Source organism: Bolinopsis microptera, chromosome 13, assembly GCF_026151205.1.
Source record: "Bolinopsis microptera isolate Bmic1 chromosome 13, MBARI_Bmic_1.0, whole genome shotgun sequence".
NCBI classification, from domain to species: domain Eukaryota; kingdom Metazoa; phylum Ctenophora; class Tentaculata; order Lobata; family Bolinopsidae; genus Bolinopsis; species Bolinopsis microptera.
The window spans coordinates 9132077-9145039 of record NC_087084.1 but is presented as its reverse complement, the minus strand read 5'-3'; the positions used below and the strand labels follow the sequence as shown (position 1 = coordinate 9145039).

The 12963-nt window shown below is 38.8% G+C and overlaps 3 protein-coding genes across 3 annotated transcripts in view; 1 reads left to right on the top strand and 2 right to left on the bottom strand.

The window, feature by feature from the left end:
- Positions 1-12963, top strand: part of LOC134824761 (zonadhesin-like) — an 88024-nt gene that overhangs the window by 35954 nt on the left and 39107 nt on the right. The window contains exons 56-63 of the mRNA XM_063836737.1: positions 254-364; positions 608-705; positions 975-1101; positions 1369-1524; positions 1643-1778; positions 1895-2055; positions 2182-2254; positions 2515-2579. Coding sequence (XP_063692807.1) covers positions 254-364; positions 608-705; positions 975-1101; positions 1369-1524; positions 1643-1778; positions 1895-2055; positions 2182-2254; positions 2515-2579 — 927 coding nt within the window. The remainder of the gene's footprint in view (positions 1-253; positions 365-607; positions 706-974; positions 1102-1368; positions 1525-1642; positions 1779-1894; positions 2056-2181; positions 2255-2514; positions 2580-12963) is intronic.
- On the bottom strand, positions 2777-6902 carry LOC134824992 (uncharacterized). Its single transcript, XM_063837034.1, has 5 exons — positions 4675-6902; positions 4417-4495; positions 3980-4113; positions 3629-3743; positions 2777-3369 (listed from the first exon to the last, which is right to left on the bottom strand). The coding sequence occupies exons 1-5, from the start codon at positions 4715-4717 to the stop codon at positions 3192-3194; spliced, it is 549 nt and encodes a 182-aa protein (XP_063693104.1). The 5' UTR covers positions 4718-6902; the 3' UTR covers positions 2777-3191.
- LOC134824990 (uncharacterized) lies at positions 8889-12324 on the bottom strand. The gene is made up of 5 exons (XM_063837033.1): positions 12263-12324; positions 11773-11851; positions 10109-10245; positions 9413-9527; positions 8889-9252 (listed from the first exon to the last, which is right to left on the bottom strand). Exons 1-5 carry the CDS (start codon positions 12303-12305, stop codon positions 9072-9074), a joined length of 555 nt encoding a protein of 184 aa, XP_063693103.1. The 5' UTR covers positions 12306-12324; the 3' UTR covers positions 8889-9071.

Here is a 12963-nt window from a genome sequence, read left to right as displayed (position 1 = left end):
ACCACGTGCTAACACACTATACCACGTGCTAATCACAATATACCACGTGCTAACACACTATACCACGTGCTAACACACAATACCACGTGCTAAACACACTATACCACGTGCTAAACACACTATACCACGTGCTAACACACTATACCACGTGCTAACACACTATACCACGTGCTAACACACAATACCACGTGCTAAACACACTATACCACGTGCTAACACACGATACCACGTGCTCACTCAACATGTCCCACAGGTGGATGGTTCTGTGACGAGCCAGGGTTAACAGCCCCTGTAGGTCAATGTGAGCCGGGCTATTACTGCACATCCGGTGTTAACAGTGCTACACCTTCCTTCTCCAGCTCAGGTTAGTTTACTGTATTACTCTTTAAAACTTTTACCTAAAATAACTATAGGTTATAAGAAAATGGGAGATCACAATTTAGGAGATATCAATAACTGTCATGATCTCTCATCCCTCTCTCCATATTGGTTCTCCTGTTTGCCAATACTTGGCGTCTTATCTAAGATCGGTTAAGTTAATAAAATACGACCCTATCCGGCTATCCCCTGAGTTGAAAGGTTTCTGACCTGGATCTCCCTTTACCAGGTACAGGTGGACAGTGTCAGGCGGGCTACAAGTGTGGTAAGGGATCAGTGAACCAGGTGCCGTGTGATGCTGGTACTTACTCTGATACTCCCGGATCCGTGAGTCTGCATTATTTTTAATTTTATTAATAATACAATTGTTAATTTTTAATTTTATTAATAATGTTATTGTTCAAAATATGAGAAATGATCTCCGCAAATATTTCTTAACTCTTTAATTAATTTGTTTCGTTTTTTCGCTTATCCGTTAATTAATTCTCATACATAACTCATAGATTAATCAATCTATTCGTTTTCAATAACTCCTTACCTAACTCACTAACTAACCACCAACCAGTAAGTTATCTCCTAAAATAACCCCCATCCAGACGGAATGTAAGGAATGTGTCGAGGGGTACGTGTGTAAAACCCAGGCAGCTACTTATGATGAGAACCCTTGTGAAGCTGGCAACTATTGTCCGGAGGGAAGTTCGGAGCAGACTCCCTGTACACATGGTTAGCAAGTTCTTCTCTCTTATTAATTTTACTGATCGATGGAAGTTTCTTAGAATAAAGATTAAATACAGCAGAAAAAAGCAAAAAGGCAAAAAGGCATAATCGGGGAATCGAGTGAATAACTCAAAGTTTTCAATCTAAAGCAGGATTATTGCTGAACATCTCCATCGCATCGCAAAACTTAAAGTCTTGAACCAGGTCACGTGATATAATTACAATACGTCACGTGATATTTACAACACGTCACGTGATATTTACCACCCTCAGGAACCTACAACCCAGACCAGGGCTCCACCAGCGTGAGCTCTTGTAAGCCCTGTGAACCTGGACAATGGTGCAGTGAGAGACAGAGCAGTCCTAACGGGCCCTGCAAGGAAGGGTGGTTCTGCACTGGGGGTAGCTCCTCCAGTACTCCTCTCAAGGGTTTGTTTTTCCTCCTATTTAATCAGAATTGGAATATATAAAGAGCTGTTCCCCCCGGCCCCCCTAACCACATTTCCAATGTAACTAAACCAGAGTAACCCTCACACTCCCCTGTCAGGAGACACAGGAGGTCCGTGTACGGAGGGTTCATACTGTCCGGAGGGATCTCCGGAAGCTATTCCGTGTGAGAGAGGGTACTACTGTCCTGATACCCAGCAAGCTGAGTACAACAGAGACCACGATTGTGAAGCAGGGTGGGTTGTTTAATTAGTCATTTAATTAGTTTTTAATTAGTTTATACGGTGTATTTATAAGTTACTGAGTTGAGTTTAATTTGACTTACTTTATTTATTTATTTAACTGCTCCAAGGTACTACTGTGATGGGGGAGCCAGTACACCTACCCAACACGAGTGTCCAGCAGGTTCATTCTGCGAGACAGGGAGCAGTGTCCCGGAGGACTGTCCGACCGGGACCTTCTCCAGCACTACTAAACTTACCAGAACTGAGGATTGTACTCCGTGTACTGAAGGTTAGGTATTTAGTTACTTAGTTACTAAGCTACTTAGTTACTTAGTTACTTATTTACTTATTTACTTAGTTAGTTACCTGTAGTTATATTACAATGTCGCTAAGTGTCTGACCTCCTTACCTCCAGGAAAATACTGCAGCAGTACAGGATTAACAGAACCAACAGATCAGTGTAAAGAAGGATACTTCTGCGTTACCGGGTAATTGACATTATTGAAATTAGATTATCTGCTAATTATGTAATTGGCCTGATAATTAATTGATTAAGGTATTGACAGTGGGCGTACAACAGCGAGGCTTATATATTTACCCAGGCGAATGTTGAAAAGAGTGCAAATTTAATTCTTTATCTTCTATTCCATCTGATAAGTTACTTATTTCATGGTTTAAAATACTGATAGCTGAATTATAATTTGATAAAGATCAGCCAGTTATAATATAAACCAATGCACAACCGCAGTTCTATACAAGAAGACCCCGAACTTTGTCCTCTGGGTCACTACTGCCCAACTGGTTCTTCTGCAGGTCAGTGGTCACTTCTCAGTTCTTTTTAAATCAGTAGTGATTAAGGGAAACACAAATGTTCCCCGTTTTTGTGGTTCAAGGGCTTATGGGTTCCAAAGTCTGTGGAAAATTGGTGAACAACTTATACATTTTTGGTGTTGTATACACTATACAGGGTGTATCACTTTTATAATTGTTGACAAAATCAAACATCATGGTTATTTTTAACTGAATTTTTTGGGAAATATAATGATAATAAAAGATATGATTAATAGTTATGACTAATATTAAGCTCTTTCTAGAAGAGTTTGCCGTCTAATTTCATTCACTCCATAATCAGTTGATAAATATAAACTGCTTAGGGTATATGCGAGTAAATTTAAAACAAAAATGGTATTCGAATAGGTATTTAAGGTACATGTTACCCTAAACATGTCTTTTAAAAGTAAACCTTTGTCATTCTTGAGAAAAATTGAAAAATTATTAACAAGAAATTGGCTTTTTTAAATCCAACGAACAAAAACATCGAAGCTGTCGGGAAAAAAAGTTTTTTCCTTCGGACAAATTGAAATTTAAAATAAAGTACTAACAGATGAAAGCAGTTTCAAATGTACTGTTCCTGTTTCGGGCTATTTAGAATGCATGGAAGATAACTGCCAAGAGGGGCGCCAAAACAAACGCGAGAGTTGACGCAGAATTGCATTTGGCTGTGGTGCAGTCCGAACATTTATTTGCTGTCTTCGCTGTTGCATCACAAGGTCCACAGCCGTTGTGGGGCACGGTGTAGGTACTGTCTGCACTCTTTCCAGGACTGAAATAATGAATGGTGATCATTAAGTTCTCCGGTTGAATGCACACTTTGTACCAATGATTTAAATTTGTAGATTTTCTTATTCAGTATTGTTAATGAAACTGAGCAATTTAAAGTTAGGAGCTATGCAAACGTCAAATTGAAAACTAAGAGCTTAAATATTTAGCTATTGTCAGTTATCCACGAACTATCACTTATTATCAATTGATGAGTGATAGTTTAAATATTCGTTATTTGCTGTGAATCATTATCTCCGTACCTGTTGCACTTGACAGCGGTACCACTGTTAGCGTGGCAAGTCACTGGAGCTGCTACTTTTTTCCATTTTGATGCAGTATATTCGTATTTGTAACACAGAAATGTAAGCTTCCCCGCTGAAGGTTTGTTTTTACAGCGAAATGTTGGGTTCATACAAATTTATGGAGGTTGCGAAATGGAGTGTTCAAGCCCAGCTGGGTGATTTGAATTTGTTCACTGCCTCGACACGGACTTTTATTTTCAAAGCAGGACTGATAATAATAATATTCTGTTAAACATGTTTACTCGATACTCTTATTGAGCCGCGGATCAAAATTTGATTTGGAATGTATATAATCGCAAATGTATTTACTTAGTGCCACTTTTGTGTTACATCCGGTGTCTGCTGTGGCAACGCATTGGGCACATGTCGTAGCACTGTTAGCAGGGCACTCTCCACACCCGTACGCTTGAGTACTCAGACCTCCGTACTCTGCAAACTTTGGACTGAGGGAATAGTGGGTTTTAGATTGGTGTATTAAAGTTAGTAATAGTATGCTGAATGTAAAACATGGAAAGAGTTGGGTTCGATGTGGGTTTGGTCATCCATTGAAAGTCACATCAAAGTAGTCAAAATATTGTAAGTTCATTTGTTAACTAGATGTGAGATGTGACTATTCATCAATGACTCGAGTGTATCTAAAACGACCAGAATGGAAGTAATTTTTTTTAAATTTTCCAGTATTCAATTCTGAAATTAAAAATATTTAATTATATTAAAAACACAACAAAGGAAAAGTTGCAACTCACGATGTACATGCGACATCTTCGGTCGCGCAGTCCTCGGGAGTGACGCCATCAACACCATTGCACTTTTTGACTGCCGCCGCTGTGGGTGTTTACTGTTTACGTTGTTTATTCTCAAATTTGTATTGTACTATTTATCTTTAAAATCTTTTAAACGTAACAGCATTATATTATTAAGTTATCATACGGTGGCACTCGTTAACAGAAAGAAATTAGCCAAGCACACGATGTTCGATTCTCTAAAAAATAAACATTACTTACAGACAACTGAGAAGACTCCCATCAGGATCAAGAAAACCTTCATTCTTCTGCTTTGAGTTTGACGTTTAGCTAATTAATTAAGAGTCGTATTATTTCTTATCTACAATAAAATCATAATATCGAAGTTGTTAAAACCATCCACCGACAAACTGGAATCAATAAACATCAGCTACAAAAATTGCTCCTTGTTAAGTTTTAACATGTTCGCGATACACATTAGCAGGTTCCAAATGTTTCTGTTTGAGCACTTTGCTTTTTTGTAGTCGGTAAAGTTTACATTCTCTTTCTATATGTTTACATTTTCTTTCTTTATGCTATGCAGTGTGCATATTATTCAGTATTGTGACTAGGAATCATTTCCATGAGGACAGTCAAATTGCGGACTCTTGAATTACTTTATTCAAAGAGAAACTGAAATTTAATTTCACAGTTTGAACAAACGTTCCATATAATATGAGACAAATAGACAATAGATTCGCCAGCTAAGGACTATTTACTTTTACACTCCGCATCTACAATATGCTCTTACATATTTGATACACAATATATTATATTGTATTATGTTAAAATCTATCGGTGCGGTTCTTCTTCAACTAATGCTCTGCTTAATTCAAATTCTAACGAAGTAAAACAACGAACTTCGTCTACTGAAAGTTTCACGACAAAGAACAATCGTCATGAGCATAAGATTCGTTAGAAATAATAAATATATCTTGACCCAATGCTGAGTGCTTCTCGAAATCTAAGTTATTGTAACATAAACTTTCATGAAATTTAATTGAATGATGAATTTAACCCGAAATAGAGGAACTTGTTTGGTAAATTATTACTTTAAGTAACACTATTATAATACCCGACTGAAGTCAGCAGATATTGGGAAAGTTCGCCATGATCAAGGTGCACCGGGGTCCGGACGGCGTAAGACTCTACAGCGTGAGACTCTACGGCGGGTTAGGGTTAGGTTTAGAGTCTTACGTCGTAGAGTCTTACGCCGTAGAGTCCCGGACCCCTAACCCTAACCCTAACCCTAACCCTAACCCTAACCCTAACCCTAACCCTAAGCGACCAAATATGTGTCTACCTCCACCGCCGATACGCAACCTCTATATTAGTCCGAGACTAGGTTTACTAGATTAGAGTCAGGGAAGCATCGGTTAAAAAACGACTCAGTTTTAGTTTACCCTGTACATGGATGCTGTTAGTTGATTGCTAATGATATACCCTGCAGAGGTAGAATTTAAGCCATAGCACTTCTACAATTTATTCAAATATGTTTCAAAATAGGTAAATAATATTAATAACTCACATTGAAACAACGTGCTAGATTTTGAGTACTTTTAAATTTTTAATATCACATTATCACACTCCCTGAGTTTCCAGATAGTCAGTTCGATACTCATTACTCAGTCGATATTTTGAGTTTTTAACACTCTGACAATGTCCGAAACTCAATTTCTTCTCAGTTACTTCAACACTATTTGCACGTTGTCCTCCTGGTTGATAAATCATCTTACAAGATATTGTCCTTCCAGGAGGCAGCTAGCACGATCTCTGCAGTTGCAACCTTTCTCTGGTACTCCTTATTCACGAATAAGTAGGCACGAACCTCAAAGAAGCAGTTAAAAACCTGTATATTACTTAAAAGCGTTACGCTTTTATTTGAAAGCTTAAACTTACAATATGACATACCTGGTCCGTAGTGATTTAAGTGTTTCTGTTGAAGTCTGTAGCTTCTTTTGTTATTGGAAAAGTTCAGAGTCTTTCGATCTACCACTCTAATCGAGCATAGTGGATAGAAAACTTTTCGAACGAATTCACGAATTACGAGGTTCAAAGAAACACTGAAAATCAGCATATTACTTGAAACATGTTTCGCTTTCAGTTTAGAAGTATAAATTTACAATAGCTGGTTTGTAATGTTGAAGTCTGTAGCTTCTTTTTTATTGGAAAAGTGCTTTGTCTTTCGATCTACCACTCTAATCGAGCATAGTGGATTGAAAACTTTTTGACATCGACTCACGAATTAGTACACTCAAAGAAACAATGAAAATCTGTATATTACTTGAAAAACGTTTCACTTTCATTTGAAAGCTTAAATTTACAATACTCAATAGCTAGTCCACAATGTTTCTGTCGAAGTGTGGACCTTCTCTTATTTGTGTGACAAGATTACTTTATCTGTTATGGCAATGAAATAAAATGGATAGAAATTGATAAATCTGGCCATTAATTTATCTCAAAGCTAATAAATTCAAAAACTTTCTATGTTAACATGGTAAATGGTAATGAATAGTGATACACCCGAAATGATAGATACAGAGGATTTTTGAAGCGAACGAATAAACATCCCAAGTGAGATCAATTACTTACTAGCGCTGCTAACTGTTAACAGCCAGTACTCGTTCAAAGAAATGAGATAGTGCAGCCATCTTGAAAAGAAGAAAACAAACAAAAAGCCGTTTGTCTGTAGGCCCATTTCTTGCTTGTCCGGGTGTGGATGATGATAGCGGTGCTCTATGCAAAGTAATGAGTCCTGGAGGTATTTAACCGCATGTCTAGAGACATTTAGCAAGGTCTGGCTTGAGAAACCAAAGATTCCTCTTGCTAATTAACCGCATGTCTAGAGACATTTAGCAAGGTCTGGCTTGAGAAACCAAAGATTCTTCTTGCTAATTAACCGCATGTCTAGAGACATTTAGCAAGGTCTGGCTTGAGAAACCAAAGATTCTTCTTGCTAATTAACCGCATGTCTAGAGACATTTAGCAAAGTCTGGCTTGAGAAAGCAAAGATTCCTCTTGCTAATTAACCGCATGTCTAGAGACATTTAGCAAGGTCTGGCTTGAGAAACCAAAGATTCCTCTTGCTAATTAACCGCATGTCTAGAGACATTTAGCAAGGTCTGGCTTGAGAAATCAAAGATTCTTCTTGCTAATTAACCGCATGTCTAGAGACATTTAGCAAGGTCTGGCTTGAGAAACCAAAGATTCCTCTTGCTAATTAACCGCATGTCTAGAGACATTTAGCAAGGTCTGGCTTGAGAAATCAAAGATTCTTCTTGCTAATTAACCGCATGTGTAGAGACATTTAGCAAGGTCTGGCTTGAGAAAGCAAAGATTCCTCTTGCTAATTAACCGCATGTCTAGAGACATTTAGCAAGGTCTGGCTTGAGAAATCAAAGATTCTTCTTGCTAATTAACCGCATGTGTAGAGACATTTAGCAAGGTCTGGCTTGAGAAATCAAAGATTCTCTTGCTAATTAACCGCATGTCTAGAGACATTTAGCAAGGTCTGGCTTGAGAAATCAAAGATTACTCTTGCTAATTAACCGCATGTCTATGAGAAATCAAAGATTCTTCTTGCTAATTAACCGCATGTGTAGAGACATTTAGCAAGGTCTGGCTTGAGAAATCAAAGATTCTTCTTGCTAATTAACCGCATGTCTAGAGACATTTAGCAAGGTCTGGCTTGAGAAATCAAAGATTACTCTTGCTAATTAACCGCATGTCTATTGTCTAGAGACATTTAGCAAGGTCTGGCTTGAGAAATCAAAGATTCCTCTTGCTAATTAACCGAATTCTATTGTCTAGAGACATTTAGCAAGGTCTGGCTTGAGAAATCAAAGATTCTTCTTGCTAATTAACCGCATGTCTAGAGACATTTAGCAAGGTCTGGCTTGAGAAACCAAAGATTCCTCTTGCTAATTAACCGCATGTCTATGCGACCCAAATGATACCAGCTCCAGGAAACATCTACGGAAGCTTGGAAGATATTGAACATACACTGGCCAACAGGGGTCAATAGAAACAAACATTTGTACCACCGCTGGAATACTGTCCCTAACACAAACAGCTTTATAACAGGCATCCTGACTGCCATGGATAGCACAGCGAATTATTTGAATTCAGAACTTGCCACTTCAGCTACGTACATAAATGGAATGTGAGGACAAATTACAATGGCAAAACCTGGGACAATTCGGGCGGCTAAAAAGAACCATTTTCCGAGAGCTAAGGCGGCACCAACACCAGTAAGGACGTAAATGCAAATTGGAGCAATGAGCACCCTCTGTACTTGTCACATCGTTGATATTTTTCATTCAAAGTGTTATTTTATGTTTGTTACTTATGAAATGTTGTTTCCTCACTATAATTAACTTTAAAATATTTATATTTATTAATTATCATAGGTAATGTTTTTTTTATAAATAAGACTATTTATTTCATTTATGAGAAAAGTCAAAAATCTTTGACAAACGAATTGGCATTGTAAATATTCATCGAACTTGAAAAATGCAGCTGTCGGAAGAAATCATAATCTTTGAAATTGAAAGTAAAGCACTAAATGATGACAGTCTGTTCCAGATAATATGTCATATGCGGTTCCTGTTCCTGGCTATTTACAGTACATGGAAGATAACTGCCAAGAGGGGCGCCAAAACAAACGCGAGAGTTGACGCAGAATTGCATTTGGTCTTGCAGCACTCCGAACATGTTTTGTCTTTAATCGCTGCTTCAGTACACCCTCCGCAGCCTTTGTTGGCCACTTTGTAGGTTTTTGCTACCGCTGCGGTTCCGGGACTGAAATATTGTGCGGTTAAGTTTTTCAATCGACTAAGTACATAATGAGTGCCATCTCCTCTTTCGGAGAGACGATCATGGCATTCATGAAATGAATTTGCATTTAGCTTGATAATTAAAACGAGATTATTCGCCATTTGCTGAATTTCTAGTCACGTACCTGTTGCATTTGATGGCAGTGGCTTTGTTAGCGTTACAAGTTGTCGCTGTTTTGGATGCAACCAATGCTTCTTTTACCAAGCTGTAGTCGAAACACTCGAATGTTTGTGCATCAGCTGAAGGTTGGTGGGTGTCAGTATATAATAATCAGTGTAACAGTAATGTTATAGCTAATCTGGGGAGCACAGAATAAAAGAGGGGACAAGGCCCACCACGCAAAGTGGAGGTGAAGTTAGGGCAAACAGTGACACTATCGTTGGCGGGGTGGAGGCAGCTATGTGTGGCGTGTGCCTTGCAAGAGGTGGGGATGGAGTTTAACAGTCGTTCAGCATTAGACACTTAGAGTCCTGTTCACACTGCAAGGAATAAGTTACTGAGCGGCGCTCAGCCTGTCATTCCACCACATCTTTATTCTTCGTATGTTTATGAACATTATAGCCTATAGGGTCCCCAGATAAGGAATAAGACGAAAGGGAAGCAGGAATGGGGAACAAGATCAAGAGAAATGCGCCAAATTATGTTCCAATTAGCAAGCAATATTTGACCTGTTCGTTAAATTTGTTATTATTACTTATCGACCCTCAACAAACAAATGTCAGATATGCAAAATTTAATATGCATTTTATGTATCAAAGGTCATATAGTTCAAAATTTGATTTATTATGTCTTTATGTCTCCATTGCGAATTCAGATTTACCTGGAGCTGCTACTTTTACGTTGCATCCTTCGTCTGCTTTGGCATCGCATTGGGCACATGTCGCAGTACTGTCAGCAGGGCACGCTCCACACCCGTACGCTTGAGCACTCATACCTCCGTACTCCGACCACACTGGACTGAGGGAATGGTGGATTTTGAATTGGTGTATTGAAGTTAGTAATAGTATGCTGAATGTAAAACATGGAAGGAGTTGGATTCGATGTGGGTTTGGACACCCGTTGAAAGTCACGTCAAAGTAGTCAAAATATTGTAAGTTCATTTTTTAACTAGATGTGAGATGTGACTTATCAGTTAATTGCTTTTGCGTCGGTTTAAACAGCTCTCACTGTGTAGCAGATAATATACTCGTGTATATTAAACTGGCCCTGCGTGTACATTGTACATCATGGTTAACAAATACTTGGAGAATCTTGACAATGAAATAGCGATGAATTACTCTACACTCAAATTCAGATCAATGTATGCTGAACAGATTTTGGGTGCTCAGATTATGCTACTCAACGATATGCGTCAAGCGGCAGGTGTTCAGAAATCGAATGTGTTACGTAAAGAAACGCTCAACAAGCCTCAGATCACCAAGGCTATACTGTGTGATTGGATGGAAACTTTTATCGACATTCTCGACAGTTATTGTTCACCGCTGTTGTTTTCAGCCACCAAACTACAAGATGAAATCGACCAACTGAAGGACGAAAAGATTGCAGATCAGAACACTGTGATTAAACTGCAAGGACAATTGCTTGAGAAGAAAAGTGAGGATTTGACCTCTGTTCAGACGACAGTGAAAAGCGAACTCAAAGCCTGGTCGTCAGTTGTGAAGAATTCATGCAGCAAGGCGCTAGCGCCTAAGAAAATGAAAGCTGCTATGAAAAGTGCCTCCGAGGAAGAGGATCGTAGTCAAAATCTGGTCATCTACGGTCTACCAGAAAAGAGTGAAGAAATCCTGGAAAAGAGAGTGCTTGAGGTACTAGAAAACATAGATGAGAAACCTCGAATCGTTTCTTGCTGTAGGATGGGGAGAACTGTATCAGATGGAGGACCAGCCGTTAAACCTATCAAGTTCACTCTCAGCGGCTCAGATCATGTGCGGCGAGTGTTGAGCAAAGCGAGAAAACTAAGAGAAGTGGAGGGGTATGACTCAGTGTACATCAGCCCCGACCGATCAGCCGAGCAGAGAGCTGCCTTCAGGAAGTTAGTTCTTGAAGTTAAGCAGAAACGGGAATTGGAGCCTCAGCGAGTTCATGTTATAAGGAACAATAAGATCGTAAGCTCCGAGAAGGACTGATGGGATATGATTTTTTATCAACATATTATTTGATTGATTTTCATTTACCAGGGACTAGGCTTGTGCGGTGTGGTTTCGATTACAATTTTACTGCGTTCTGGTTTCCCTTTGAAATTCACATACATCTGTCCTTTAGAGATCGCAATCAGTTATATTTTGATTTTATTTTGCGCCACATGTTATATTGTATGTAAATTTTGAAAAGATTTTCATAAAAAATTCATCAATGACTCGGTCTCGACTCTCGAGTGTATCTAAAACCACCAGAATGGAAGTAATTTTTTTATAATTTTCCCGTATTTAATTCTGAAATTAGAAATATTTAATTGTATTATAAAAAGGAAAATTTGTAACTCACGATGTACATGCGACAACTCCGTCATCGCAGGCCTCGGCAGTGGCGCCATCAGCGCCATTACACTTCATTTCTTCCGCCGCTGTGGGTGTTTACTGTTTACGTTGTTTATTCTCAAATTTGTATTGTACTATTTATCTTTTAAGTCTCTGATCTTATTCAAACGTAGCAACAGTCTGTTTGATTGCCTAACAAAGCAGTAGTATTATTTTACCAAACCCTTAATTGGTTAACTTCCGATGGGGTCCGGACTCTACGGCGTAAGACTCTCCGGCGGGTTAGGGTTAGGGTTAGGGTTAGGGTTAGGGTTAGGGTTAGGGTTAGGTTTAGGGTTAGGGTTAGGGTTAGGGTTAGGGTTAGGGTTATAGTCTCACTCCGTAGAGTCTTACGCCGAACTGCCCTGGACCCCTGTGATCATACGGTGGCACTCGTTAACAGAAAGAAATTAGCCAAGCACACGATATTCTATTCCCTAAAAATAAACATTACTTACAGACAGCTGAGAAGACTCCTATCAGGATCACTAAAACCTTCATATTTCTGCTTTGACGATAAGCTAAAGTGGAATTGTTTTATTATTTTTTTAAACATAACTTAGCTTTCATTTTAGACTTCACGTCTCCCGAAATAAAACTGCGAACAAAGTGAAACAAGGAACTAAGTAAACTGTAAAACCAAATTTTCGTCACGCATTGGACTTTATCAAGGTTACACTGAAAAGGGGAGGTTTGATCTCTGAACCAGAGAGTGTTGGTAATTGGGTTAGGAAAGTAAACATACATGCGACAAAGATCAGGGTTACCATTAGGAAGAAAATTTCAGCAAAATTTATAGAAAAGGGGTGTACACATCCATGCGAGAAAAATCGGGTTACCAATAAGAAAAAATCACAACAGAGAAAGTTTACAACCCTCGGATCAGCGTAGTAAAAGTGTACTAGAAATTAGTCTGTAAAACCGTTTCCACACATGTTATTGATTTTAGGTTTAGTGTGTTCTATTGCTAAGCCTTCTCTTATAAAGGTATCTAAGGTATCCTTACATTGTTCTGATATGCTAAATTCGTAGTTTTCGAAGAATTTTGCTAAGTCTCTTTTTCCCGATATGGGAGTGTAGTGTGGGTCGTCTGCTCTGCGGTGTTCAGCAGCGTGGTATCCTAGTGTGGTCCTGCTGTTGTTGAGTCGGAAGCTAGACT

What these genes read in the sequence shown, in the direction of transcription:
- LOC134824990 (XM_063837033.1), bottom strand. Translation starts at nt 12,305, where the DNA reads ATGAAGGTTTTAGTGATCCTGATAGGAGTCTTCTCAGCTGTCT. An exon ending in AGGAGTCTTCTCAGCTGTCT is followed by an intron (nt 11,852 to 12,262) that starts GTAAGTAATGTT and finishes AAACACCCACAG; the next exon opens with CGGCGGAAGAAATGAAGTGT. An exon ending in ACTGCCATCAAATGCAACAG is followed by an intron (nt 9,253 to 9,412) that starts GTACGTGACTAG and finishes ACAATATTTCAG; the next exon opens with TCCCGGAACCGCAGCGGTAG.
- LOC134824992 (XM_063837034.1), bottom strand. Translation starts at nt 4,717, where the DNA reads ATGAAGGTTTTCTTGATCCTGATGGGAGTCTTCTCAGTTGTCT. An exon ending in GGGAGTCTTCTCAGTTGTCT is followed by an intron (nt 4,496 to 4,674) that starts GTAAGTAATGTT and finishes AAACACCCACAG; the next exon opens with CGGCGGCAGTCAAAAAGTGC. An exon ending in TAACACAAAAGTGGCACTAA is followed by an intron (nt 3,744 to 3,979) that starts GTAAATACATTT and finishes ACAAACCTTCAG; the next exon opens with CGGGGAAGCTTACATTTCTG.